Source organism: Penicillium taxi (genome assembly GCF_028828555.1).
Source record: "Penicillium taxi strain IBT 34144 chromosome Unknown utg000006l_segment0_segment0, whole genome shotgun sequence".
In the NCBI taxonomy this organism is placed as follows: Eukaryota; Fungi; Ascomycota; class Eurotiomycetes; order Eurotiales; family Aspergillaceae; genus Penicillium; species Penicillium taxi.
This window is the reverse complement of record NW_026643208.1, coordinates 1,767,269-1,794,555: the sequence shown is the minus strand read 5'-3', so window position 1 is coordinate 1,794,555 and position 27,287 is coordinate 1,767,269. Positions and strand designations below refer to the sequence as shown.

At 47.6% G+C, this 27,287-nt stretch overlaps 11 protein-coding genes across 11 annotated transcripts; 5 read left to right on the top strand and 6 right to left on the bottom strand.

The window, feature by feature from the left end:
* Positions 1 to 103: 103 nt before the first annotated feature.
* spt6 (chromatin-remodeling histone chaperone SPT6) lies at positions 104 to 4,502 on the bottom strand (the record flags this gene model as incomplete). The annotated part of the gene is made up of 4 exons (XM_057212426.1): positions 104 to 351; positions 407 to 4,040; positions 4,111 to 4,278; positions 4,341 to 4,502. The coding sequence occupies 4 exons, from the start codon at positions 4,500 to 4,502 to the stop codon at positions 104 to 106; spliced, it is 4,212 nt and encodes a 1,403-aa protein (XP_057059289.1).
* Positions 4,503 to 5,253: 751 nt separating this feature from the next.
* ste7 (MAP kinase kinase Ste7) lies at positions 5,254 to 7,066 on the top strand (the record flags this gene model as incomplete). The annotated part of the gene is made up of 3 exons (XM_057212425.1): positions 5,254 to 5,532; positions 5,603 to 5,760; positions 5,815 to 7,066. The coding sequence occupies 3 exons, from the start codon at positions 5,254 to 5,256 to the stop codon at positions 7,064 to 7,066; spliced, it is 1,689 nt and encodes a 562-aa protein (XP_057059288.1).
* Positions 7,067 to 8,206: 1,140 nt separating this feature from the next.
* N7495_009773 (S53 family peptidase) lies at positions 8,207 to 10,025 on the bottom strand (the record flags this gene model as incomplete). Its single annotated transcript, XM_057212424.1, has 2 exons — positions 8,207 to 8,477; positions 8,542 to 10,025. 2 exons carry the CDS (start codon positions 10,023 to 10,025, stop codon positions 8,207 to 8,209), a joined length of 1,755 nt encoding a protein of 584 aa, XP_057059287.1.
* A 1,862-nt stretch (positions 10,026 to 11,887) lies between these two features.
* On the top strand, positions 11,888 to 13,257 carry N7495_009772 (putative tubulin-specific chaperone c; the record flags this gene model as incomplete). Its single annotated transcript, XM_057212423.1, has 4 exons — positions 11,888 to 12,005; positions 12,065 to 12,225; positions 12,286 to 12,996; positions 13,051 to 13,257. The coding sequence occupies 4 exons, from the start codon at positions 11,888 to 11,890 to the stop codon at positions 13,255 to 13,257; spliced, it is 1,197 nt and encodes a 398-aa protein (XP_057059286.1).
* A 209-nt stretch (positions 13,258 to 13,466) lies between these two features.
* On the bottom strand, positions 13,467 to 14,701 carry N7495_009771 (uncharacterized protein; the record flags this gene model as incomplete). Its single annotated transcript, XM_057212422.1, has 2 exons — positions 13,467 to 13,774; positions 13,861 to 14,701. 2 exons carry the CDS (start codon positions 14,699 to 14,701, stop codon positions 13,467 to 13,469), a joined length of 1,149 nt encoding a protein of 382 aa, XP_057059285.1.
* Positions 14,702 to 15,068: 367 nt separating this feature from the next.
* On the bottom strand, positions 15,069 to 15,605 carry N7495_009770 (uncharacterized protein; the record flags this gene model as incomplete). The annotated part of the gene is made up of 1 exon (XM_057212421.1): positions 15,069 to 15,605. One exon carries the CDS (start codon positions 15,603 to 15,605, stop codon positions 15,069 to 15,071), a length of 537 nt encoding a protein of 178 aa, XP_057059284.1.
* Positions 15,606 to 16,386: 781 nt separating this feature from the next.
* Positions 16,387 to 20,362, top strand: N7495_009769 (coatomer subunit alpha; the record flags this gene model as incomplete). The annotated part of the gene is made up of 6 exons (XM_057212420.1): positions 16,387 to 16,416; positions 16,513 to 16,562; positions 16,624 to 16,943; positions 17,003 to 17,338; positions 17,398 to 20,045; positions 20,108 to 20,362. The coding sequence occupies 6 exons, from the start codon at positions 16,387 to 16,389 to the stop codon at positions 20,360 to 20,362; spliced, it is 3,639 nt and encodes a 1,212-aa protein (XP_057059283.1).
* Positions 20,363 to 20,818: 456 nt separating this feature from the next.
* N7495_009768 (flavin-linked sulfhydryl oxidase) lies at positions 20,819 to 21,496 on the bottom strand (the record flags this gene model as incomplete). Its single annotated transcript, XM_057212419.1, has 2 exons — positions 20,819 to 21,317; positions 21,369 to 21,496. The coding sequence occupies 2 exons, from the start codon at positions 21,494 to 21,496 to the stop codon at positions 20,819 to 20,821; spliced, it is 627 nt and encodes a 208-aa protein (XP_057059282.1).
* Positions 21,497 to 22,298: 802 nt separating this feature from the next.
* On the top strand, positions 22,299 to 23,500 carry N7495_009767 (putative transcriptional regulator; the record flags this gene model as incomplete). The annotated part of the gene is made up of 2 exons (XM_057212418.1): positions 22,299 to 22,496; positions 22,565 to 23,500. 2 exons carry the CDS (start codon positions 22,299 to 22,301, stop codon positions 23,498 to 23,500), a joined length of 1,134 nt encoding a protein of 377 aa, XP_057059281.1.
* Positions 23,501 to 23,651: 151 nt separating this feature from the next.
* N7495_009766 (DUF5310 domain-containing protein) lies at positions 23,652 to 23,931 on the bottom strand (the record flags this gene model as incomplete). Its single annotated transcript, XM_057212417.1, has 3 exons — positions 23,652 to 23,738; positions 23,791 to 23,868; positions 23,929 to 23,931. The coding sequence occupies 3 exons, from the start codon at positions 23,929 to 23,931 to the stop codon at positions 23,652 to 23,654; spliced, it is 168 nt and encodes a 55-aa protein (XP_057059280.1).
* Positions 23,932 to 24,308: 377 nt separating this feature from the next.
* N7495_009765 (putative AP-1 adaptor complex subunit beta) lies at positions 24,309 to 26,903 on the top strand (the record flags this gene model as incomplete). Its single annotated transcript, XM_057212416.1, has 7 exons — positions 24,309 to 24,385; positions 24,455 to 24,475; positions 24,556 to 24,687; positions 24,744 to 25,381; positions 25,434 to 26,002; positions 26,057 to 26,418; positions 26,474 to 26,903. 7 exons carry the CDS (start codon positions 24,309 to 24,311, stop codon positions 26,901 to 26,903), a joined length of 2,229 nt encoding a protein of 742 aa, XP_057059279.1.
* Between the last annotated feature and the right edge of the window lie 384 nt (positions 26,904 to 27,287).

Sequence of the window (27,287 nt, the reverse complement as noted above, 5' to 3'; positions counted from 1 at the left end):
ATTTGTCCGCTTGAATGAAAAAATTACTATACAATGAAAGAACGACTATATGAAGCATCATATTTTCCTATGACTGACGTTCCCTTTCAACGTTGCTTCCTTATTAACGGCGTCTTGCTTGCATGTTTTGAAACATGAGCTTGAAGCCATTGCACAGTGCTTGCATGTCGGGATAGGGATTTTTCTGCAGCTCATAACCCTGGGGAATCACCTTGACGGGCCAGTGCTGTAGGCGTGCATGTTCACCAGCCTTGAAGCAGAGGTAGAAGTAGCCTGGGTACTTCGGGTTAATGCAGAAAACGTAGGTCGAACGACGGGGGTTGGCCCGGGTATAGGTCTCGAGCCATTGATCTAGTAGAAACTGTTAGTACTGTAGTGAGAGTAATGAAAAAATAGGTATATCTACCTGTGTCCGCTTTACTGCCCTCCTGATACTTTTCGTGGAGAATCATCTCATCTACCTTCTTCGCCATGGCCTTGACGTGATTGACAATGAGGTCATCCAGGTCACTGTAGGTGTACTTGCCGCCAACTTTCAGGACGCGGCCGACCGAGAACTCGTTTTCCTTGTCTAGTTCGAGAACATCAATGTGCTGGTAGACACCCTGTGCAACCTTCCATGTCACTGCCAGATGATCGCGGCCTCGTGATGATGGCCGAATGACCATGTCGCCACGGCTGTGAGAACCCAAGTACTCTTCGGCTTGAGTGGCATTGAAGGGATGGAAGAGAGGGTGCTTGATAACACGCATGGCCTGGCCACCCTGCTGAGTTTTGTCCACCTGACTTTCCCGGTCTTTGCGCTCCTGCGCATCATCCCAGTCACCGACACCATGGTTGCTTCTACGGCCTCTAGAGGAGGTGACCTCTTCTGAACGCAAGGTCACATTGCAAGTGAAACTTTTCTTGTTTAGCATGATGACCTTAGCAGACACCGTCTGGTGTGTTTGGTAGACGCTGCGCACGGAGACATCGTAGGGCAGTCCAAGTTCGGTCTCTGCGACCAGCGCATCGACCCCACAATCCAGTTTGGCATCAATGTGGTCCTCGAATACTCGCTTGATGCTGATAGGCACCACCATATCAATAGCCAGAGTTTCGTCTGTCTCGCCCGTGAGCATGGTGAAAATGTCATCAACGCCGAGCATGACAAACTGCTTGCGCAGTTCCTCGTATGGTTGTTGCAATTCCGCACGAATAGTTTCAAGAGTGGCACGCTTGCGCTGATTGAGGTTCTTCTCCAGCTGCTCTGCGTATTCCTCCAAGATCAGATCATTGACACGATCTTGTTGTTCGTCACGGAAGAGTTTGCGCACAATTGCACCCGAGCCATTTTCATCGGTCTCGGCCTTGATGTCTTCCTCGTCAAGCTCCAGAGCATCGGCAGCCATCTTACGTGCGATGTCATAGTCTTCAGGGTGCACACGAGTGTTGTCCAGCGGATCAGCGTCCATGTCAGCGTTCTCGTAATCAAGGTAAACGAAGCTGGCACAGTTGTTCCATACTTTGACTGTCAAAGGCGGGTATTGGGTGTTGACACCGAGCAACTCCACGCGGTTGTTCACAACTCCACCATTCAGGTTGATGACCTTCAACAGATGTGCCGCCTTACGGGGACCAAGACCGCAAACGTAAGGGAGTAGATTGGCTGTGTGACGATCGTGAATAGCTTCGTTGAGGTCAACACCGACCAGATTGACCATATCCACCAGAGCTGTTTCTAGCTGTTTTAGTAGAAGCTCTTGGGGTATCAGTTGCTGTCCAGGCTTGAATTGAATAGAGACAATGTCACGTCCCAACGATGCGTACTCCTTAAGAGGACTTTGCATGTATCGACCCAAGCCGACACAGTAATGAGTCAAGGGGGTAAAGCCTGGGTTGTCCTGGCGTGCCTGGGGGCTGGTATAATAAAGTCGAGCAACCTCGTCATTGATGATGATAACCTCGAGAGGATCACTGACTTCTTTATCCTCGTCATTTGTGTAAGGTGCTCCGCGAATGTCTTTCACCTTGACCAGCTCATACAAGAGCTTGAAAAGGCGACGCGCCTCGGGTGAGACTCCAGAAACTCCAATGACGTCTGGTTTGCGCCGTTCAATCATCTTCACCAAAAAGGCAACATCTTTACCATCTGGCGTACCGCGCATCTCGTCTCGAGGCAAGATGTCGTAGATCTTTCCGTTTTCTAAGACACGGCCATCCTCTTCGATATAAGCCCAGTGAATGGGATCACGGCCTACGGTACCTGGTCCAACGGTGAAAGTGACAACGCGTGGAACTGTTCCCAGAACCATTCCCTTCGGTTTGTAAGGAGCCTGGTCCAAACGTTGCGCAAACGCATCGCGACATTCCCTGCCGACGTGATTCTCACACTCTTGTCTGACATTTTCTTTCACGCTGCGGTTAATGATCCGCTCGATTTTAGCGAGGGCCAGGTCCAGTGCTTCTCGACGAATACGATTCCACGCGTCGGCAACTTCAGAGTAGTTGTCGGATTCAATATCGGCATACAGACGCTTGCGGAACTGATCAAAGTTTTCAAAGTGTACCTTCACATCAACTAAACCTTCCTCCTCGGCCTTGAGCATTCGCAAGAACATCTCCGGGCGACGGGCAATGTCACTGAGCTGCTGATTGCGCAGGTACTTAAACTCATAGTACGGATGCTGTTCATCGATGCGGCGTAAACCCTTCTCTGTTCGGAAGCAATCCACAACACCGTTCATGTAGTACGCTTGCCGAATGGTTTTGCGCATCTTTGGGCTCTGAACAATTTCTTCTGCAAACATTGACTTGGCAGCCTTTAGAACATGCGCGGAGTTCGGGAAGTCAGAGTCAACGAACTGGTCCGCCAACTCCTCTGGGCGTTCACTAGGATCCTCGGTATATTGCCGGCGACCCTCCTTGGAAGCGTTCTGCGCAAAGGCTTCGGCAGTGATACCAAAGGCACGAACAAGACCGTAGGCCTTGCCATTTCGCACCCGTTCGTAAATGTTTTTGGTGGAAGCCTTGCGCCTGGTATCCCCATTATTGACCCATGTCAAGTCACGGAGCTGAGTGGGGTATTGGAAGTGGATGTAGTCCTGTAAATCTTGGAGTTCTTCCATGGTGGTGGCAGTCAAGAGGTCTTCAATAATCGGATCGTTGATTTTGGAAAGGCTCTGCAGATTATCGTAGATGTTTTGGATGCTATTTCGTTTATCGATCAATGCGCGAAACTTGAGATCATTGTCGAAAATGTCCCACAAGTCGGTCATAACCATAAGCTTCACAGCCCGATCGTACTGTCCTGAGTCTTGCGTGGGGTCAGTATCATTGCTGGGCTCCTTTTCCTTCATAGCATGGATCATATAATCCTTGCGATGTTGGAAGATGAAGGGAACTTCCCAATCGTCCGTGATCAAGAACTCCAGCATCTTTGCCACAGCCCGTTGGAAGGGCTCGCGCAAATCTGGGTCCAGGCGTTTCTTGAGCAGCATCAAGTTCGAGATCCAAATAGCTTCCTCCCGGAACTGATCCTCTGTCAACACAACATGCTTGTAGGGCTTTCGTGCGATTTGATGGCGTTCGGGTTCATCGGTCTGGCGAATCTCATTATCATCTTCCGTTAACATTCGCTGCTTGAGCTCGGACGGCTCGAAGACATCCTTGAGGTCTAGATGGCGCTCGTTCGTCTCCTTCTCTTCATCTTCTTGGTCTTCAATCTCCAGGGCGAACATGTAGTCTGTACCGTCACCGAATGCAAGGCGCAAATCGTCAATGGCGTTTTCATCCAATCCTGCCACATCAAATGCTCCGACACCACCGGGCATGGTTGCCCGAAAAGGAGCTGCAACACCGGGGTCATCTTCTTCACGTTGGCCCTCTTCGTCCGAAAAAGTGTCCTCCTCGATGAAGTCGCCCATATCGTCCATCCCGCCCTGGGTGTGTCGTCCATATTGCGGCTCTTCATCTTCATCCGAATTGAAGATATCACCAATATCGTGGGTTTTGCCTCGCGAATCACGGTCTTTGTGTCGCCTTAAGCGCTTGAGCTTGGGCTACGTCAATGGGAAAGATTAGTCAGTCGATCACGATTCCTGTCTGGCGGACAAGAGGATAAAGTCATACCTCTGCCGGTTGGGTGCGATTGGGAACTTCACCGATGAGCTCCAGATCCTCATCATCCAGATGTTCTTCTTCACGTGGACGTGATCGCTTTTTATTCTCGCGTCGGCGCCGGGCGCGCTCATGTTCGATTTCGTCTTCATCGTCGTCAATGATGAACCCTTCTCGAACCTGCGCAAGAGAATATCCATCAGCGTAAAGCTCGAATTTTTGAGAGGAAAGCTTGAACTTACTCTGGCATTGGCCTCCGGATCATCATCATCTTCCTCTTCTTCGCTCGAGTCGCTGTAATGGTTACGGGACCTGGAGCCTTCGCCAGCATCACCGGTCATCTCAACATCATTTTCATCTTCATCCAATGAGGCCTCGCCTTCAACCAAGTCACGGAGACTCATGGTTGCTGAAGAAAGGGGGTTGTGAAGGAAGTGAAAAAGTGAAGAAAAGAAAAGCTTGAAGTCGAGAGTTAAGAATAAGAAGAGCCACCGGCGAAGGAGGACGCGGCTGTGGCGGTGATTTAGTTGTGGCTGAAATTGATGATATGTGGCTGAACGTCAAGGTCATGTGATTTGAGCATCAGGAGCGCTCACTTTTGGAAGTAGGATCATTACTAAACTAGAGATTAGGAATAGCTAGTCAGCTAGCAATATCTTCTATCACGAACTATAGATATTGGCTCAATATTGGGCTAAATCAACATACGAAGTACTACAAATTTCAAGAGGGATTTACAGTCCTATGGGGTAAACAGTAGTGGGGAAACTAGGAGCAACCTTTGTTTCAACAGTTTCCCTTAAAGATCAAATGTAATATTGTTTTCATTGAATTAATGAACTATCTCCCCCCTGACTATTATATGGGGACCTCAGCCTTCAATTTGCCGCCGAGCATTCTTTTTAGTGTTGTTGGTCAAAAGTCGATGCTATAGGCCCAATCAGCGCCCCCAATAAACCCCCATCGCAAGGTGATATCAGGTTCCCCGCTGCTAGTTCGCGCCTCAATCCTGACCACTTTTTGTTCCAGTCATCTTAGTCGCTTAGGATCCTGCGCCTCCGAAACTTGATTTTCTTTTTCCTTCAATATCTTCTCCCTTTCTTAATCCCCGAAATCCTCTAGGGATTAGAGATTCTCAACCCCTCCATCCTCGCCATGGCGGACCAGTTCAAGGCTCGGACTTTGAAACGCAAAAATGTCAAGGGCCTCGCCCTCAATGCGACGCCCAAGCCCTCTACTGATGGAGACGGTCAGGGCTCTGGTGCGATTGGAAATCCTGAGGGCACACACTCAGATACCCTGGAGATTGGCCTGGAGTTCCGACTGGACCTTCGAAGCGAAGACCTGGTGACACTGAAGGAACTGGGTGCTGGAAATGGAGGTACTGTCTCCAAGGTGATGCATGCATCCACGAAAGTGATCATGGCCCGGAAGGTTGGTTTTAACTCACTAGAAATGTTTCTTCATCCAAGTTCTTTCAAGGCTGATTATGCGTCCTTCCCAGATCATCCGAGTCGACGCCAAAGAGAACGTGCGGAAACAGATTCTTCGAGAACTTCGGGTAGGCCACGACTGTAACTCGCCTTACATCGTGACATTCTACGGTGCCTTCCAGAACGAGGCAAGGGATATTGTGTTGTGTATGGAATATATGGATTGCGGGTAAAGTCAACTCTAGGATTATGATGGCGGGGCAAGCTGATAGTGGGAATACAGATCTCTTGACCGCATATCGAAAGATTTTGGTCCGGTCCGCGTCGATGTTTTAGGCAAGATCACGGAATCGGTACTTGCAGGTCTTGTGTATCTTTACGAAGCTCACCGAATCATGCATCGTGACATCAAGCCGTCCAACATTACCGTCAACTCGCGGGGCATGATCAAGCTCTGTGATTTCGGAGTAGCTACCGAGACAGTCAACTCGATCGCTGATACCTTTGTTGGCACCTCGACATACATGGCGCCAGAGAGAATTCAGGGTGGTGCCTACACTGTTCGTTCAGATGTGTGGAGTGTGGGGTTGACTGTCATGGAGCTGGCTGTAGGGCGATTCCCATTTGATACCTCAGACTCATCAGCAGGAGATCGTGCCAGTGCAGGCCCGATGGGTATCCTGGATCTTCTCCAGCAAATTGTTCATGAGACCGCCCCGAAGCTACCGAAGAGTGATGCCTTCCCACCCATCTTGCACGACTTTGTCGGAAAGTGTTTGCTGAAGAAGCCTGAGGAACGACCAACACCACGAGAACTTTATGACAATGATGCTTTCTTGCAAGCAGCCAAGCGCACACCCGTCGACTTGCAAGATTGGGCCATCAGCATGATGCAACGAGACAACCGCAAATCATACTTGCAACCCCCGGCACCAAAATCGCTAAAGGACCCAACACCCACATCAAGCACCCCATCTTCAACCTCAACTTCAAATTCAGCAGCCTCTGCTACACCTTCGCCAGCGCAATATCCCAAGCCGGCCCCGATGATCAATCCAATCAGTAACCCGCCCAGCAACCCTCGCCGCACTTCTCAGTCGCAAAAATCCCCTTTTCAGCAGGCTCCTTCCGCCTCGGGCAACATCAACATCGTCAACGACATCTCATCTCCTCGTAACCACTATAACCATAGCCGGTATTCTTCTTCACGATCTGGATCTACTTCTTCCCGATCTGGATCTGTTAACCCTCCTTCATTGGAACACCTCTCACTGGAAACCAAGGACGATAATGACCCTCGCTCCGGCCGACAACAAACACGCTATCTGGGTGATCATGTTTCGTCTTCCAACTCGCCATCGAGACCATTCATGAGCCCACGCTCTCTCAGCTCAACCAATACCAGGTCCCGGACCAATTTGAACTCCTCAGCAATGCCTGCAGCTCCTTCAAATGGGCTTCCTCCTGCACCTCCTGTTCCAGCAGGTGGGACTTGGAGCATCTACCCAAGCCGAATGCCCGGTGGAGCATCTTGAAGTTAGACATAAATGACCAGAATGTCTCTCTCATCCAAATGAGATCAAGATCTGTTCTCATAACCTGGTTGCACTTGCAAGCACCATTCTCATCGTTTCATACTGCATCTGCTTGTTTGCTTCTTTCTCGGCTTTCTCATTTAGGCGGGTAGTTTGCCCTGCTTTATTCCTGGCATAGCTGAGCACGTCTTCAACATCTAGTTTGATATTGACTGACATTCTCATTTTTCTTCCGAGTTTTTTTATTCCCATATGTGGACGAATCTTTCCATATTTCCTTGCCTATGGCTTTTTCTTTCTTTCTTCTTATCACATGACTGGGACTCTTGCCATTGCTCCCCTTCTCTCTTTTCGTTAGGTTTAACTATTAAATATCTTCTTGCATGAAATGGCGTACACAAATACAAGTTGTTGATGAAATTGACAGTATTATATTAAAGGTTTCAATCCAGTCTGAACCATTTATAAACTTTGGAATACATGCTGAGTTCACGTGTGAAACCTATACTTATCTACTTCTGAATATCTTCATATGTTGTTGGGATGCGACTGAAGAGCCCAAAAAATGGCATAATGATAATGATACATTTTCTAAAATCCATCTTGAGGACTTCAAAATGAATAGAACATGAGGAGGAAAATAAAGGGATTTGACAAAAATTCACAACTTAAGTACTTTGATCACCTAGGTAAATAATTTTAGAGCCAGGTAGATCGATTCCCTGCTCAATTGCCAGCTCAGCTCATAAATCATCAATACCCGTGGACTTCTTTCACTACTCCGCATAGAGATGTCATTTCATCTTTCGTTACTATTTACCTAGGTAGCGTTAGATACTTGTATATTATAACATTATATTGTTTGGATATTATTACAACTAGGATTCCATTCAATTACCTAGGCAAAATATCTCCAGGGCTACTCGGAAATTATTCAGATAAAAACTTCATTTATGATACCTCGCGGCAAATTTTAGAATTAGATATCATATCATACCCAATGCCGAAAGGACCTAGAGATAGATATATCATATCCGATACCATCCATACCTACTTAGGTGTTTAGCAGCCTTGGAAGAGTTAAATTTGTTGATGCGATGCATCAACCTTAGGATACACATGTGGTCCAGTGTAGATACGTTAATTGTTTGTAGCCATCGCCAATCGAAGAAGACTCCCAAAGAAAGGCACACCGAACCCTGTCACTGGATCCCATCCAGTTGTGGCATTCCAACTAGCATGAATAGAGGATCCACAACCACTTGAGCCACCTTCCACGATATCTGTGAAGCCTAGGTGCCCAGAGCTATTGTATAGCCAGGGATTGAGGAAGCCCATTCGAGGTCTTCCTTGATCAAGGCGAGCTGCATTGAGTCGGGAAACAATGGCAGCGAAAACAGGTGCCGACGCACTGACATATGGATGTTTAGCATTGGTATGCATGACTGCTGCTTATATCTGAGGAGAAAACAAACCTGGTGCCACCGATCCTCAAATACTGCCCATGGTCTCGAATGACAAAATGACTCGCCTGGGCCGCAACATCAGGGATACCTCTACCTCCTCGATTGTACAACCCTTCCCATCTATTACCTAAGAGATGGAAATACCCTTGCACAGCCCTATTCTGATACTCCGGTCGTGAGAAATGGTCCGAGAACCCGCCCCCAGAGAACCCAACTGCCTTTTCGGGACTGACTCCAGTAGTTCCCCCAACAGCGGTGACGAATGGGCAAGAGGCAGGAAATCCCGGATTGAATTTTGTCCGATTCTTTCCATCGTTGCTCCGACATGAACCTCCTGGCCCGGCATCCCCACTACTGAAAATGACCGATACTCCACGCGCACCAAGCTGGGCAAATAAATTGCAGACTGAAGTAGCATAAGATGGCGGAACAGTTTGCTCATCTTCTCCATACGAAGCAGTGAGAACTGCCGGAAGCTCATCATCAGGAAGACTAATCAGGTAGTGAAGCTGCTCCAGATAAGGTTCATTTGTTGAGATGACCTGAATTGGCTGGTTTCCTCCTGGTACCAGAGGACCCCGACCACCAGTGGTATAGTATGTTGCCAGGGCATGATATGCTAGGGAAATAGCGTACTGAATATCCAAGCTAGCCTCTGTGCTAGCTGTGAAGGATTCTTCCCGATTCAAGCCCCCGTTGATACTCACAATCGAGAAATTGGCGTCTGTGGAGTTGGTGGCATACTCTTTTATGAAGTCGTAAAAGTCACTGTGGCGGGCGTATTGGTCCAGGAACCCTGCTATTCCCAGCCGATTTTTGACATCAGGTTTGGCCTGGGTGTCGTATAGGCCATATATGACCCGTAGACAGTCTGGCGTAATGAAGGACCCGCAATCTGTGACCAAATCATCTTGTGTGGTGACGACCGGTTTCTCCAGTAACTGTGGTTTTGAATACCCGAACCAAGTTGTTGGCTGGATCAATTGAATGTGGGAATATACCTCTCGTGGCACAGAGTAGTGAAGAGCTCTGACAATAGTGGTGTTGCTCTCATCGTTATGATAGATATTGAATTGTGTATTCAGCATATGCTGCGCTTGGGCGATAGTAACGTTGAAGGTAATCCAGTTACTTTTGACTTGAATGAGATCTTCAGATACATTGTTCGATTTCAACCAAGATAGGACTCGATCGAGGCCAGAAGGATCTGGGTTCAATATTTCTGTTAATTCTTCGCGCGTCATAAACTGGCCATATCTTGGATTTTCCGGTGTTGAAATATCGATGACACTTTGCTCGAATGCAGTAATATTTGGTTGAATGAGTGCAAGTCTAAATTTTATCAAGCTTGAAGGAGCCGGAGCTTCACCTCTTGACCAGCCAGGTGGTGCATCTACATGCTCCATAAATTGAAAGCCAGATCGAGCTGCGAAAGCCAGCTGTATAAGGCATATTGTGATGAAAATACGCAGTTTTGAAGTTTTGAGGGCCATTTTGATTTCATTCGGGTACAGATGGAAAGTCAGATATCTTGTGGCTATATAATCGATTGAGTGGTCACACAAGATTTACAAGTTACCCCTGGAGCCAAATGTGAGTGCAGCAACCTTGAAGATGAAGAGTCGGTGTATTCCCTCTATGATGCTTGATATGACGGCACATTTTTGGCTTTACTTTGTTGATAGCCCGTTTTAATTCAGACCAATTTCAAACTGAAAACTTTTGAATCATCAGTATATGACTTCCGGAGCAGAAGAGCCAAGTGGGAATTTCTGAATAGAGAACTCAACTTGACCCACGCCGAATAGCCGTAATATTGCGAGATCAATATGAACTTCGGGCGAAAGTAGAACCTGGATTCTACGGAAGGATGAGTACAGGTAGTAGCCAAGTATCACGCGTGTAACTAGTCTAGGATTATAAATAATAGGTGAGTGTGCCAAGGTTGAGCGTGGTGGTACAAAAAATATAAAATTAAGAATTAGCATACTCAAGTAAACACAAGAACGAATGAGAAAGTGCACAGACGAAAGAATAACTCTATCTTAGCCCTCTGCCCGGAAATCATGATGCTCTGCATAAATAAACTGAGGATATCTTGAGGATTTTGCTTTGAATCATCATGTACAGGTGGTTCAGGTGGAATCTCTTCCAATCAACACCAGATCCCGCGGTCATGCCTCCTCTTCTTCTATCAGAATTGCCCATCACCCAGAGTGTCTCCTACTCCAGAATGGGTTTATACAAAAGTCAGCTTAGAAAGGTTGTAGATAGCTGTGGAGAGAATAGCGGAAGAGATGGGCCATGGCGAATGGAACGGTACATGATGGTAGCCTCGAATGTATTGCCGCGTTAATTAATTGTGATAATTGTTGTCTCGAGGCTGATACGTGCAGAGCTTAAATAAGTGTGTTGTGGACCTGGTTAGTCATTTCAAATTTGGGTAAAATCCCATCTTCCGAGGTTCTTTAGTGTGGTGGCATAGCAGGTCACAATCAACCCAGTGGTTCTCTATACTTCTTGATCTTAAAAGGCTAGTGCTTGAGACCCAGCTGGACAACTTCAAAAATTGTCAGTCTTACAACTCCAATCATATAAGATCTTGAGAGCTCTTAGTAGTGAGTTTTCGCCAAAATTTACAAGTAACATTGTTTCCCCCCTCATCTTCCAATCATTTTGAAGCTCATTAGATGGCTTTTAAACAATGTGTCATTTTGTCAGCTTTTTGTCCTTTGATCCTTCTGATGGTTTTCTATTACCCACTGCTATTTTCATTTCATTTCCCAATTCTGATTGCCTGTTGCCTCTCTCTTTGACTTTTATGTTTTCTTCATTCTGGCTGATTTCATCGAATTGAGTCCACTTTTATACAACATTTGATGCCTTGTGGCCTGGGTTACGGATAAATTAAATCCCGAAGATACGGGATTGATCGACGTTACGGATGCATTGAATTGCATGCAGCTTATGATTTATTTTTCTCCGCCAGTTCTCTCGTAATGCAGTTCTGACCCCTAGTGACTCAAATTCATTGTAACTTGTTACCTGGTTTGGGGAATTGCGTTGTGGGAATAGCTTCAAAAGTTGCTGGGTTGGGCTTTACCCCACAAGTGCGCTGAAGCTCTGGAATCTGGATTTGACGGATTTCTATTCTGCATTCTATTTTTTGCCATCTCAAATTCGTCCCTATACCCACTTATAAGCTCCACTGCTCCTCAGGCTTTTCTTCGGAACTGCGGGGTGGCATGACTTAGCTGGGATCAAACCGACGTCATTCTACTCTACTTAGTTTCTCCCCCGCGTCATCAATTTCCATTGAAACTATCCTTTCATTTTGCTTCTCTTTCTATTCAAAATGGCTGAATCAGAAATACATCAACCTCGCCGGTTATCGGCTGATAAGCAGATCATCTCGAAGTCTGAGATTCCTTTGAAAGAACGCTTCTTTCGATATTTCCAGCATGAAATTACAGGTATGTCATGTGATTATCTTTCCCCGAGTACAGGGTGAATACTAATGCAAAGACCGTAGCTCTCCAAGAGAAGATGGATCATCTTGCAGAAACGTCCCTTGTAGGTGGTGAGCGTGCCGATGCAACAGACCACTGTCTTGCTGGTATCGTACGGCTCTCAAACGAGGTTAAAGATGCTGCAAGTTATATTCCTACCTATGACCAACGAGTTTACGCAGAGGTATACACAATCATATAAGATAGTTCTGATGTGAGACAGCCATGCTGAAATACATTACAGGCAATCAAGGCTCTACAGGATAAGTTGAATGAAGTCCGTGCAACATTTGCGCCGCGTTCAAAATTCAGCTTCAAGACAAAGAAAAACCTGTCTGCAATCTCCATATCTGATGCAGTCACATTGGCTGCCGAGAGTCGTCATAGTGTCCCCGGATATCGCTCTCCAGGAGGATCGTCGGTTGCTTCATCCGCCATAATGACTCCACTATATCCGTCTACTCCTTTGAACGAACCAGAAAAGCCAACTACACAGGAGAAACCAGAGGTTGCACCCACATCCATCCCAGCAATTCTGGCTGCCCAGCCGGATATGAAGTCCCCTCCAAAATTTCCTGGTAGCAGCATATCTTCTGTGTCGGTGGATAACCACTATGGTCGCCATATCATGGTACCAGGCTCTGTCTCGGCATCCACTGTCCCTGCATCAATTACTTCGCTGCACCACTGCATTGTAGATATGTCAAACCATTCTGTCAACGGAAATCCCTATACCAGTCTAACTATCAACGGTGTCGATGAGAGTCTGCTGATATGCGGCCAGATAAATGGCCCAGCTCACATAACCGGAGTTGAAAACAGTGTCATTGTAGTTTCATGTCGCCAGTTCCGAATGCACGACTGCAAAAATGTGGACATCTATCTCAGCTGCTCGAGCAATCCCATCATTGAAGCCTGCTCCAATGTCCGCTTTGGCCGGATACCAAAAGCCTATGTCGGTCATATTCCTATCTCACGTGTAAATTCTATACTTATATTCTGTATTTAGGCTTTGGATCACGATCGTCCCGATCACCAAGACCATTGGAGCCAAATTGAGGACTTTAAATGGATCAAGACTGAGCCTAGTCCAAACTGGAGCTTGTTAGATCCCAGCGATGCCGTTTCAGAAGAAGTTTGGTCGGAGATCGTTCCCGGCGGGCCGGGCTGGTCACTCGATGATATCCTCCATGCTATAAAGCTTGCAAAGAGTTGAAGGATGTTATTGCGCTTACGAGTGCAAAATTATGGGGTCATCACAGTCTAATCGTTCTGCATGTACGCTATTCAAATTCTGGGATGTACCGAGAGACTCGCCACTCTATCAATTTTTCTTCAGCAAAATAGTATTATAATCGAAATGCTACGGACTAGTGGAAAGTTCATGAACTTGACGTAAAATCAATTGTTCAGCTGCTTGGGTACCTAATGCCCAACCGGCCCAGCGAAACTAAAACTTGAATTATGCAGTGCTCGAGGTCGACATGGCCCGGGGATTGTGTGGTTCTCTGGATGAGAACTAGGCTCTCGCTGGACATCGTCTTGTTCAGTCTGTACTCGATACGTGTTCTGCTGCTCCAGTTGATCCAGCTCCTGAGTATGCTCTTTGCTGCCTTCAGTCGTCACAGCCTCGCGCAACTTTATCTGCTTCTGACCGGTCATACGAACCTGCGCATTGAAATAATCAATGAACTCAGGCTGAAGGGGAGCCCATTGAATACCCCCGAATTTCTCTGATACTCTAATAAAAACCCATTAGTGATCTGGAACGTCATGAGTGAGATCTTGGCAGTAACTTACGATTCAGGATACATAGCACGCAAAGGTAAGGCAGGATGCATATCCAAAATCTGGGGGTTCTTCGACTCGACGATCCAACTGCCAATCTTGCTAAGACCGAAGCTTTCTTGAATCTCGCCCAATTCAGCCAGAATAGTCAGCTTGTAGGCAAGGTAGGACTTCCCCTTCGTCGACGTAATGGTATAGACGCCTTCGGCATAGGAAGTAGCCTCTTTGGTAGAACGTTCACCTAACGTGGCAGTATGGGAGATATTGTACGCAAGCTCTTTCTCTTGTAGATCTTCCATTGTTTCACCAATGAAATCCACAACTGCCAGTTCGGTTTCTGTGGGTGACGTGGGGAATCTCTTATTTGGGAGCCTCACAAGGCGACACCGGGTGCTCTTATTAGCCGGGTACATGTCCAGTTCCGCATCAAGTGGAATGGGACGAAGCACAAAGAAGCTATTAGCGATGTCACTCAAGCTGTGAGGGTCCTCTATGTCGATGCGAGGCCGGAGGAAGAAGGATATTATGCCCTTTTCAATAGTGTATTCAATGTCTTCCGTCTGTTCAACTGAAGGCTGATCATTGAACTCGAAGGTCACAGAAGATTTTGAAGGCCGGTCTTCGGGCGCACTGTCCGTATCTTTTTCGACAGTCTGATTCTCTTTGGGCCCTGTAACTTCATCTTCCGGTGTGACTTCATCCTGAGGCGAGTTGACAGCCTTTCCCTTCTTTTCTTTCTTGGACTTTGGGCCTTTCTGAGCTGGTGCTTTCCGTTTTGAACCTGCACCTGCCTTTCCAGCAGTTTCGGAAGTATTTGATATAGCTTCCTTTGCCTTAAGGGCAGCCTTGCGGGAAGAGGTGCGAGTAGCCATGTTGATAGGCGAATGGCAGAAGAGGTGCAGGATTAAAAATTGAAAGGGAGATGAAGATTGAAGGTGCAAAGATGAATCTTTAAAACTCTCGTAGTCAATGATATAAAAATGACGTCATAATCATTTCCACGTCCCACAGAGCATCTCAACATCTGAATATCTCGACGTCGTTGAGAAGACGTGATCGCTTCTTCTTGACTCTATGAAGGATGCAGAGTTCACACGAGTTTATTTCGAATTGTGAGACCGTTCTGCTGCAAAGCATCACGTGTTTTGCTGCCAATGCTCATAGACTGGTTATCATGACGTTGCTTGGCAATGGACATCAAGCAAGTCAAAAAATTTAAAAGAACAAAACTGGAGCTTTTTAATCGATATCCATATCATCGGTGGCTGCAGATTCATCCATTGTATCGTCATCGATCTCGGAACCCGAACTCGAACTCCAATTGGAGCGTGCCTCGCGGAAATCATGTAGAGAATGAACAGTGGTAGCATTTTCCTTTGATTTGATGCGCAGTCTTTTTCTTCTTGGACCAGCACCTGGATTGTGAGGCTGTTCATCAGACCTCATCATTGATGTGAATCTTTGTGATTGCGCGTCTGAAGACGTCTGAAGATGACATGTATCTGCTGACTTTCTTTTCTGGCCCCTTGGATTTTCTAAAAGAATCCTCTCGGCATACTCCGGATCTGAATTTAGATCCTCTATACACTTGATGAGCTCGCGCTGCCAGTAATCCATGTAATCAGGTAGGCGTCGCAGTCCAGGCCTTGAAATGAAGAAGGTCGGCTCGTCATCAGGCTCTTCGATCTCATATGGAAAATAGACTGTAGTGTCTTGTGAGTTTGAATCTTCGTATGACATGTCGGAGGTGGGTAGGTATGGCCCTGGATCAGCCATGCTATAGTCACTTTTGTATGTGTGGTCCGGGTCAACAGTTGTATATATCCGGAAAGGTAATGTGTCTAATGGCTCATTCAAGTGATCAGAGGAGATCAATTGCCTCCATCAAAGTCGTGGAGGCCGAGTAACTGCGAAATATGTGCTGCGTTGGAACGGTATATGGCTTCGCCGCCCTAATTATCACGTCACAAGTTGGGCGGCGACAAGTATTTAGCCACTCACGGAATACTGGAAGACGGCACAAAGAGATGACAAGAACCAAGAGAGTATTAAATTTCAGTAAGAACTATTCAGAATAGGAGAGCACAGACTCTTTATGGCGCAGCCACCAGATCTTGAGTTCGAGGTTTCCAGATGCTTCTAGTGGGGAGAAGAAACACGACAAATCACCAATGAGGGCCCTCATCATCTCGATCATCAATCCTCGATTCCCTTACTTTGTATTACCCCAGAATATCTCCATACCAGTCAAAACCCAAGATAACAGCAAAGTATTTGTAAAAAGGAAGTAGTATTATATAAAGTGTTAGGTCAATTGCGGACTCTCGTTCCCCTAGTTCTCTCACCGCCCGGCACAATGATTGGCCGCCGTTCGCTTACACAATAGAGTCCACGTTTAGTTTACCTCTACTCTTCGTTCCAGAACAGCTATCCACATTGCGCCTTGACTCTGCTCTTTTCCCTTTTGTAGTGGATGCGCTGGTTATATCTGTGATATAACTATTTATCGCGTGCGGAGCTTGCAACTGTACGGTGCGGCTCCGGCCAACTATTCAAGATGCAGTCCTCTCCAAACATGCTCACCAAGGTACGCCCCTCGATCGCCCACCTCTGTTCTATTGCCACTTTCTGTGTCGCATGATCAAGGTCCAATTTTGGCTGCTAATTAATATCCACTTCACAGTTTGAGTCAAAATCTTCCAGAGCCAAAGGAATCGCATTCCATCCGAAACGGTCAGTTTGTCCCGCGGGGACACCTACACACCTTAAAGCATCGAAACTAACCCCCAACCAGGCCATGGATTCTCGTTTCTCTTCACTCTTCTACCATTCAGCTTTGGGACTACCGCATGGGAACACTCATTGACCGCTTCGAAGAACACGATGGTCCTGTCCGCGGAATTGACTTCCACCCTACCCAACCCCTGTTTGTCTCCGGAGGTGATGACTACAAGATCAAGGTCTGGAACTACCAGACTCGGAGGTGCTTGTTTACACTGAATGGACACTTGGATTATGTGCGCACGGTATTCTTCCACCCAGAGCTCCCCTGGATTCTGTCTGCGTCCGATGACCAGACCATTCGGATCTGGAACTGGCAGAACCGATCGTTGAGTATGTATCTATTTGAACTATACCTGCTTCTGACAGCTACTGACGGTTGACTCGTTTAGTCTGTACCATGACCGGTCACAATCACTATGTCATGTGCGCTCAGTTCCACCCTACTGAGGACCTCATCGCCTCTGCCTCTCTCGACCAGTCTGTGCGTATCTGGGATATCTCCGGTCTGCGAAAGAAACACTCCGCACCGACCTCGATTTCCTTCGAAGATCAGATGGCCCGAGCCAATCCCAACCAGGCTGATATGTTTGGCAACACCGACGCCATTGTAAAGTTTGTTTTGGAAGGTCATGACCGTGGTGTCAACTGGGTGTCGTTCCACCCCACATTGCCATTGATTGTGTCGGCGGGTGATGACCGACTTGTCAAGCTCTGGCGGATGAGCGGTACGTTCTTTTCTTGTGTAAATTTGGTTCTTCTTCTCTTTGCTGACTTTTACGTATAGATACCAAGGCCTGGGAAGTTGATACTTGCCGTGGCCATTTCCAGAACGCATCAGGATGTTTATTCCACCCACACCAAGACCTCATTCTTTCCGTCGGTGAAGACAAGACAATCCGTGTCTGGGATCTCAACAAACGGACTTCCGTGCAGTCTTTCAAGCGTGACCAAGACCGATTCTGGGTTATCGCTGCCCACCCCAAGATGAATTTGTTTGCTGCGGGACATGATACCGGTGTCATGGTCTTTAAATTGGAACGGGAGCGACCTGCATCAGCTGTACACATGAACCAGCTTTTCTATATCACAAAGGAGAAACACGTCAAGTCATATGACTTCTCGAAGAATATTGATTCTCCTCCTATGCTCTCTCTGCGCAAGCTGGGCTCTCCATGGGTCCCTCCTCGCACTGTTTCTTACAACCCTGCCGAACGCGCTATTCTTGTCACATCTCCGGCTGATGAAGGAACTTACGAATTGATCCACCTGCCTCGTGACGCTACTGGGGCGGTCGAGCCCACTGATGTCAAGCGTGGCCGAGCTACATCTGCGGTCTTTGTTGCCCGTAACCGCTTCGCGGTCTTCAACCCCTCAAGCTCGCAAGTCGATATCAAGGATCTTAGCAACTCCACAACCAAGACAATTACTCATCCGGTCGGTACAACAGACATCTACTTCGGTGGCACTGGCTGCCTCCTGTTTATCACTCCCACCACCGTTGTCCTCTTCGACATTCAACAAAAGAAACAGTTGGCGGAGGTCGCTGTCAGCGGTGTGAAGTATGTGGTGTGGTCTAATGATGGCCTCTACTGTGCTCTGCTTAGCAAACACAATGTGACTATCGTTACCAAGACTCTTGAGCAAGTTAGCACTTTGCATGAAACTATTCGTATCAAGAGTGCCACCTGGGACGATGCCGGTGTTTTGATCTACTCTACCCTCAACCACGTCAAGTACTCTCTTCTCAACGGTGACAACGGAATCATTCGCACACTTGATCAGACAGTTTACCTTGTCCGTGTCAAGGGACGCAGTGTGTACTGTCTGGATCGCAATGCCCAGCCTCAGATCCTGGATATCGATCCGACTGAGTACCGATTCAAGCTTTCTCTTGTCAAGCGCAACTACGACGAAATGCTTCAGATTATCAAGAACTCAAGTTTGGTTGGTCAGAGCATTATCTCATATCTGCAAAAGAAGGGCTACCCAGAGATTGCTCTGCAATTCGTGCAAGACCCTCAGACTCGCTTTGATCTGGCTCTTGAGTGCGGAAACTTGGACGTCGCTATCGAGATGGCTCGAGAGCTTGACCGCCCCAACTTCTGGACCCGACTGGGAGAAGAGGCTTTAGCCCATGGTAATCACCAGACTGTTGAGATGACTTATCAAAAGCAGCGGAACTTTGACAAGCTGTCATTCTTGTACCTTTCCACTGGTGACCAGGAGAAACTTGCTCGCATGGCTAAGATTGCAGAGCACCGTGGAGATTTCGTCTCCCGTTTCCAAAATGCCATCTACCGCGGCGATGTTGAAGATCGTATCCAGATGTTCAAGGAGGTTGACTTGTATCCTCTGGCCTATCTCACGGCCAAGTCACATGGCTTGACTGAGGAAGCTGAGTCTATCCTCGAGGCCTGCGGACTCACAGAGGACCAGATCGTCCTGCCTTCCATCGAAGAGCCCTTGAACGTTCCCAATCCTATTGTTTCGACCTTCAACGCTAACTGGCCTTTCAAGGCTGCCGGCCACTCTTCGTTTGAGAAAGCTTTGCTCGGTGAGGTCGGCGGCGCTGACGAAGAGAACGGCGCTGACAGCTTCGAGCTGGCGGAGGAGGAGCAAGGCCATGGTCTTGCCCAAGAAGCCCTTGAGGATGAGGAAGAAGACGCCTCTGGATGGGATATGGGTGATGATATTAACGTTGAAGAGGACGTTGAATTTGTCAACGTTGAAAGCGCCGAGGCAGGTGCGGGCAGCTCGGAGGCTGATATGTGGGCTCGCAACTCTCCCTTGGCAGCTGACCACGTCGCTGCCGGTTCCTTTGACACTGCCATGCAGCTCTTGAACCGCCAAGTTGGTGCAGTTCAGTTCGCCCCCCTCAAGAGCCGATTCCTTGAAATCTTCAAGGCTTCCAAGACGTATCTCCCCGCCACCCCTGGCCTGCCCCCGCTGGTCAACTATGTGCGGAGAACTACCGAGGAGACAGATGGCCGCAAGGTTCTCCCCATCATCCCACGTGATCTGGAGACTATCGCCAGTGTCGACCTGCAAGAGGGTTACGGCACCATGCGTGCCAACAAACTAGAGGAGGGTGTGAGAATCTTCAGAAACATCATCCACACACTCTTGGTCAACACTGTTTCTTCAGAGGCGGAGGTCGAGCAAGCGAAGAAGATCATTCAGACTGCACGGGAATACATCCTTGCCATGTCCATCGAGCTCCAGCGCCGCTCTCTCACATCGGATCCAGAAAATCTCAAGCGCAGTCTCGAGCTATCTGCCTACTTTACCATTCCTAAGCTGGAGGTGGCTCACCGCCAGCTGGCACTGATGGCTGCCATGAAGTTCTCCTTTGCCAACAGGAACTACAACTCTGCCCTAGGCTTCGCCAATCGAATGTTGGCTAACGGCGGCTCCCCCAAGCTTCTTGATCAGGTAATTTTAAACCTTCCATTTTTTCCTTTTGATGAAACATGAATACTAACTCTTCAAATCAGGCCCGCAAGATCAAGGCTCAATGCGAGCGTAACCCCTCAGACGCGATTGACATTGAGTTTGACCAGTTTGCCGAGTTCGACATCTGCGCTGCCTCATTTACTCCCATCTTCAGCGGTTCACCTTGTGTGACCGATCCCTTCACTGGCGCCAAGTACCACGAGCAGTACAAGGGTACAGTTTGCCGGATATCCGAAGTGACTGAGATCGGTGCCCCTGCCAGCGGTCTGCGTCTGTTCGTCCCTAATCAATACTAAGTCCCAGCCGAAGTATCGCCGGTGATTTCTTCCCATTTCATTTCCCTTATTGATATGAAGCTACAAAATGGGCTCTTACTGTCCCCATTTTCAACGACGAGAAGTTGTGTTTGTTTGGCGCATTATTCAGGAGATAAAAAGACCTCCTCTGCACAACTTGTCTAGATGTCTTTGTACCGAGATTATTAATTGTTTAGCGGTTTTAGTTTAACGCGAATGCTTTTTTCTCATATTGTTTTAATGTTCTTTGGATATGATAAAACGCCCTTTCCTCGGACCATTCGTTCAATTGACAAGTCTTTCAAATGCTATAAATACAGGTAGAGATCTAGTTCCAACCAAAAATGCATAATGTACAAAGTGGGAGATGGGCCAAAACAGTAGAGTAGAGCAGAGCAGAGGGGAGAGTATATAGAGAAGAAAGATCAAGCTCTGGAGAGACGGAGAAACCTCCACCTAATCACACCGACCATCCTTCCATCCAGTCCGCCACCTCTCCTCCCAAAACCGACAATCAAACTCCTTCTTGCCCAATTTCCGATTAACTTCATTATGCGCTTCACACATCCACCACCCAAACTCCGCACGACCCTTCAACTTGGGCTGATTTTTTCCACTAGGATGAGCCATCCAAGACTTGAAATCATCCGCACATACCCAGCACGGATACAGCTTTGAAAACAGAGACAGAAATCCTTGCATGTCCTTCTGTTGCTGCGTGTTTGCTGTCTCGGGATAAGTGGCTGCCATTGAATGGAGTAGTGTCCACGTTGAGCGGCCTAGAGCTTCAACATCTGGTGGGCATTCTGGAGCTGTGCTTTCTGTGGTGGAAGCAGCGAGGGCAGCTGTGGCGAGTGTGGCCTTTGTGGATGTCGAAGAGCTTGCGGTGTCGGGTTTGGCTTGTGCTTGTTTGGTCAAGGCGCGCCATGAGGCGACGGAGGTACAGGTCCGACATCTATAAGCGTGAGTCACTTGCGTTCAACAGTGCCTGGATGGTAATCCTTACGGCTTGCCATCTTTGTCCAGAACGACGCCCTTAGGTAGAGGTTTTGAGTCGCCGTCTTGTGAATTCTTGGGCTGCTTGAACACTTGAGCAGCGCCTTCGAATTGTTTCTCTGGCGAAACATCAGCCATTATGAATTGTATAATTCAGGTAGCTAAGTGATCTATGCGAAGTGGAGGTTGATTTTTAATCAGTGGGCCAATAACTGATAGGCTGAGGACGGATGTGACGTCATCTCGATTATCATTTCTTGTCTTCTTTTCACATCTATCGTCTCCATCATGTCGAAATATGAGGATACCTCGAAACCAGCCCTCGTATTCTACGAAGAACCGTTCGCATGGCGTCCACCGCAGAAGACAGAATTGTCGTCCTTACGCGTTTGCTTGGCCCGAAAGATGACCTCTACTAGGGCAGTCCCAAAACATTCTCCTCTTGATATACCTTTATCAAAAGGGAGGTCTCGCTGTCGATGACAAGTATCTCGCCTAGTGAGAGAAACATGTAAAAAATTATTTATTTTGGTACATCACTCCCATTCTCTCAGCTGTCACTACGAAAGGAGGCAATGATGTCCTTACTGTGGAATTTTCTTTCTTTTTTCTTTCTATTATCACAAGCTACCGAATGTGGCCTCTGTGATTGTCTCGATTACATATATTGAATATTGATATGATACCCGTCGAACTGCCTAACTAATAAGTACTGAACTAATAAATAAATAAATAGTGATGATCTTCCCCACCCTAGCTTTGTCAGCTCTTCCTCATTAACTACGTACATCACGTGTAAACAGCTCTGGAATTTTGATTTAGCAGAAACGCGTATTTTCCCCTTCTCTCTTTTCAATATCATCTTTTTGACGCATCTGCCGCATTATCCACAGGGTTACACCGATCCAAAAACCTACCAATAATAATTGACACCTTCATCATGGTATTTGATGATAAATCCTTGCAAAAAGAGCTACGCGACCAGGTCGCCGCGATCTTCAAGTCAGGCAAAATGGATGATCTAACCGTAAAAAGAGTACGGCTTGCCACAGAGAAAAAGCTCGGACTGGACGAGGGATATTTCAAGACTACTGGAGATTGGAAAGCAAGAAGTGACAAGATTATCAAGGAGGAAGTGGTAAGATCCAAAATCCAATTTCAGACCGTCCTAGCAAGCTCTGATACACCGTGATACACGACACACAGGCCATTCAGGATGAAGCGAAAGACAAGATGTCTATCAGAAGTTCATCGCCCCCACATCTCAAGAAGGCAATTCGATCCAAAAAATCCAGAGCCGCATCCGAATCCAAACAAAGCTCCGTTTCGAACAGTGAGCTATCAGAAAATGATTTTGTTGAAAGTGAGGAAGAGGTCACAAAGCCGAAAAAGCGCGAATTGGTACCAGCTAAGAAGGGTTCTAAGTCGAAACCTGTCAAACAAGACTCAATCGATGCTTCAGATACCCCCGAAGAATCTAACGGAGAGTTCGACGGAGAAGCAGATTACGATGGAGGCGAACCAAATTCAAACAAGCATGCCATGTCCGAAAGTGAAATGTCTGATGTTTTGGATGAAGAGCCGAAGCCCACACGCAAGCGCCAGACTTCCGCAGACACCCTTAAGAAAGAAAAGAAGAATGATGTGGATGAATCCGAGAGTGACATGTCCGTTGTCTTGGACGAGGAGCCGAAGCCCCAACGCAAGCGCCAAAAGACTTCAGATGCCAAGAAAGAAAAAAAGAAGGCGGCTCCGAAGGCCAAAGAAGACACTGATCCAGACCAGGCCGAGATCAAACGTTTACAGGGTTGGCTGGTCAAGTGCGGCATTCGCAAGATGTGGTTCCGGGAATTGGCACCGTACGAGACACCAAAGGAGAAGATTAAGCACCTCAAGGGCATGCTAGAGGATGCTGGCATGAAAGGCCGTTATTCTCTGGAGAGGGCCAATGAGATTCGGGACGCACGTGAGCTCGCGGCCGATCTGGAGCAGATCCAACAAGGTGCGAAGCAATGGGGCAACGAGGAAGAACAAGGTGCAAGCGATAGCCCAGCTCCACGTCGTGCGGCTGCTGCCAGGGGACGTCAACGTCAGGCACTTGCATTTTTGGATGACGAAGATGAGGGCGAGGAAAGCGACTGATATGAAGAAACCGATGGAGGAGCCAATGGAGGAGCCAATGAGCAGCTTATTTGACGTTATGAGTGTATCAATAAGTGCTATTATGCCATTCTTGTTATGACGGTATTGATTATTCCACCACTATGGGAGTATTTTTGCAGCGATACATCCGTCATCGAGAGGCTTTCTGTCCGCTCATTCTTTGTGCAACCAGACTGAAGACTGCAACGGAAGACATGAATAGAACGAGGTTGTAGAACTGCTTTCATCAGTTATAAGTCTAGGAATATAACTGTGGGGAAGAGCCGTACCGCCGTTCGGGAGTACTCGTTCTCCTCAGCCTCTGTTCGAGCCTCGACAAAGAGACGTCGCAAGTTAGGGAGATTAGCCTATATATATAGTCAGGCATGCGATAATCCTATCCTCTAAGATTGAACCTTATCACTCACCATTCTGGCGTTGATATAGCCGTCAGTAAAAGGAGGTCAAGAGAGGTGGTTAAAGCGGGAACATTGGGAAGTTCCAGCCAAGTGCCGCCATTTGTGGACAACTTTGATCGCCCAGACACCCTTTCTTTCCTCCCCTATCGGTAATCCTCACCTCTAAATTCTTCCACCCGACAATCTCTCTTCCTTTCTTTCCTTAATTCTTTCTGAGAGAGAGAGGGGGAAATGCTCTGAAGCTATATTCCCTGTCAATTTCTCAAAGCGCGACCAAAGCTCGCGATTCCCCGCAGTCGTCCCAACGTTACTCGACTACCTCCACTTCTACCCCGACTGCCTTTGCGGAGGCACGACCAAGTCGTTGCTGAAGCTTATACTACTTCAGAATGGCGATGAACAAGATCCGTGGCGCCTTTGCGGTGCCCCGGAAAGGAGAGACGTTTGAATTGCGATCTGGACTTGTGTATGGAGCCCCGAGAACAAGTAGTCATTTTGACTGCCAATGAAGGACGAAGCTAACTCTATCACACAGCTCCCAATATGCTTACGAACGGTACGCTTATCCACAAATTGGTCCGCCAAGTTGAAGGCAGACGAAGTTGGTATAATGTAGCGTGGCTGACAATACAACAGAAAGGAGTCTATTCAAAAGACCATTATGGCCATGACTCTAGGAAAAGACGTTTCGGCCCTCTTCCCCGACGTCCTCAAGAACATCGCAACTTCTGATTTAGAGCAGAAGAAACTGGTCTATCTTTACCTCATGTGGGTATTTCTCCACGACCAGGGGGTGAATAATATGCTAATCGCTCAAATCGCAGGAATTACGCCAAATCGCATCCAGACCTCTGCATCCTCGCCGTTAATACATTCGTACAGGACTCGGAAGACCCAAATCCCCTCATCCGAGCCCTCGCTATACGTACAATGGGCTGTATTCGGGTGGACAAAATGGTAGATTATATGGAGGAGCCACTGCGCAAAACACTGCGTGACGAGTCGCCATATGTTCGCAAGACGGCTGCTATATGTGTGGCGAAGCTTTTTGATCTCAACCCGGGAATGTGCCTTGAGAACGGATTCCTAGAGATGCTACAGGAGATGATTGGCGACCCCAACCCAATGGTCGTGGCCAACTCTGTGACAGCGCTCTCTGAAATTCACCACGCCGCGCCTGAGATGGAGGCTCTGAAAGTCACACCTAACACACTACGAAAAATGCTGATGGCATTGAACGAGTGCACAGAATGGGGAAGAGTGACCATTTTGTCGACTCTCGCAGAATACCGAGCGGTTGATGTCAAAGAGTCTGAGCACATCTGTGAACGAGTTGCGCCTCAATTCCAGCATGTGAATGCTGCTGTAGTTCTTGCAGCTGTCAAGGCAGTCTTTCTCCACATGAAAAATGTTGGCCCGGAGCTGGCAAAGACATACCTGAAGAAAATGGCCCCTCCACTAGGTTTGTTTTCTAGTACACGCGTATTACCGTCCTTTGTGCTAATAAATAATAGTGACGTTGGTTTCTTCGGCACCGGAAGTGCAATACGTGGCTTTGCGCAACATTGATCTTCTCCTTCAGAAGCAGCCCGACATTCTCAACAAGGAGCTTCGCGTGTTCTTCTGCAAATATAATGATCCGCAGTATGTCAAGTTTCAGAAGTTGGAGATCATGGTTCGCATCGCAAGCGATCGGAACGTCGATCAGCTCTTGGCTGAATTGAAGGAGTACGCTCTTGAGGTCGATATGGATTTTGTTCGACGTGCTGTGAAGGCAATTGGTCAAGTCGCTATCAAAATTGAGAGCGCCAGCGAAAAGTGTGTTAACACGCTCTTGGACCTGATTAATACCAAGGTGAACTATGTCGTCCAGGAAGCCATCGTTGTCATCAAGGATATCTTCCGTAAATATCCTGGATACGAAGGCATCATCCCCACCCTGTGCCAGTGCATCGATGAACTGGATGAGCCAAATGCCAGAGCAGCTCTGATCTGGATCGTGGGTGAATATGCGGAGAAGATCAGTAATGCGGGTGACATTTTGGGTGGTTTCGTGGATGGTTTCAATGAGGAGTTCTCTCAGGTTTGTCTTCCCTCCAAACTTGGCATTGCAGTTTGATGGCTAATCGACTCTAAGACTCAACTCCAAATTCTCACCGCTGTGGTCAAGCTCTTCCTGAAGCGGCCTGAGAAGGCCCAGGGTCTAGTTCAACGGGTTCTCCAGGCAGCTACTGCTGAGAACGACAACCCGGATGTTCGCGACAGAGCATATATCTACTGGCGTTTGCTGTCTAACACTAGTGACCCTAACGCCACAAAGAACATTGTTCTTTCCGACAAGCCTCCCATTGTCACTACCATCTCTTCATTACCGCCGACCCTTTTGGACCTGCTTCTCCAGGAGCTCTCCACGCTCTCTTCTGTATACCACAAGCCTCCAGAGCAATTTGTTGGACACGGCCGATTCGGTGCCGATGCAGTCCAGCGAGCCGCTATCGAGTATGTCTTCATGCACACGAACATTCTTATAACAATCTGCTAATCCTTTGCCCAGGGAACAACTGCAAAACGCACGTGAGAACCCATTGGCTGCCGCAGCTGCCGCAGCAGTCAATGGTACTACAGCCCCTGCACAGGCACAAAACGACGTCGAGAACCTGCTGGACATTGATTTCGACGGCGGTGCCCCGGCATCCGCGCACCAGGAGCCATCAGGTGGTATGTCCGGTCTCGAGGGTCTGGCTGGTACTCCAGTTCGTGTGCAGTCTCCTGCAGTCGGTGCCCCCGCCGCACAATCGAGCAACAATCTGGACGACCTACTAGGTGTATTTGGTGACTCCGGAGCTGCTCAGCCGTCATCGAGCGCCATTGGTGGAGCAGCTGGTGATCTCATGAATGGGTTCTCTGGTCTTGATATCTCCGACAGCCCTGCTCCAGCCACGAACCAGCCCAGGACTAACGAGGATATCATGTCTCTCTTTTAAAGTCGGCTTTGAGTAAAGCGACCCTAGCTGAATGTAGCAGCTGGTTGTTTACTACCATCAGGTATTTCATAAGCGAGGATCTGAACAGAACAAGATAGAATAGTTTCTCTTCTTTCAGTGTTTAATTTTTTTCTCTAGCATCTTTGGATCTTAAAAATGGTTGCATGTAACTATATATGCCTATGAAAATATCTCTCATGCCCTTCGATTTCATGAACGATTGCACATGTGGGCATGCTTAATGGCTTGACGCTTCGTACTGGTTTCTTGGCAGCGCTATGGAGATAAAATTCTTTATCCGAGCCCATCTAGGCAATGATATGCCCATCCTGACTCTGAAGAAAAGCTACATGGCCCACTCTAGGGCTGATTAAATCTACCATA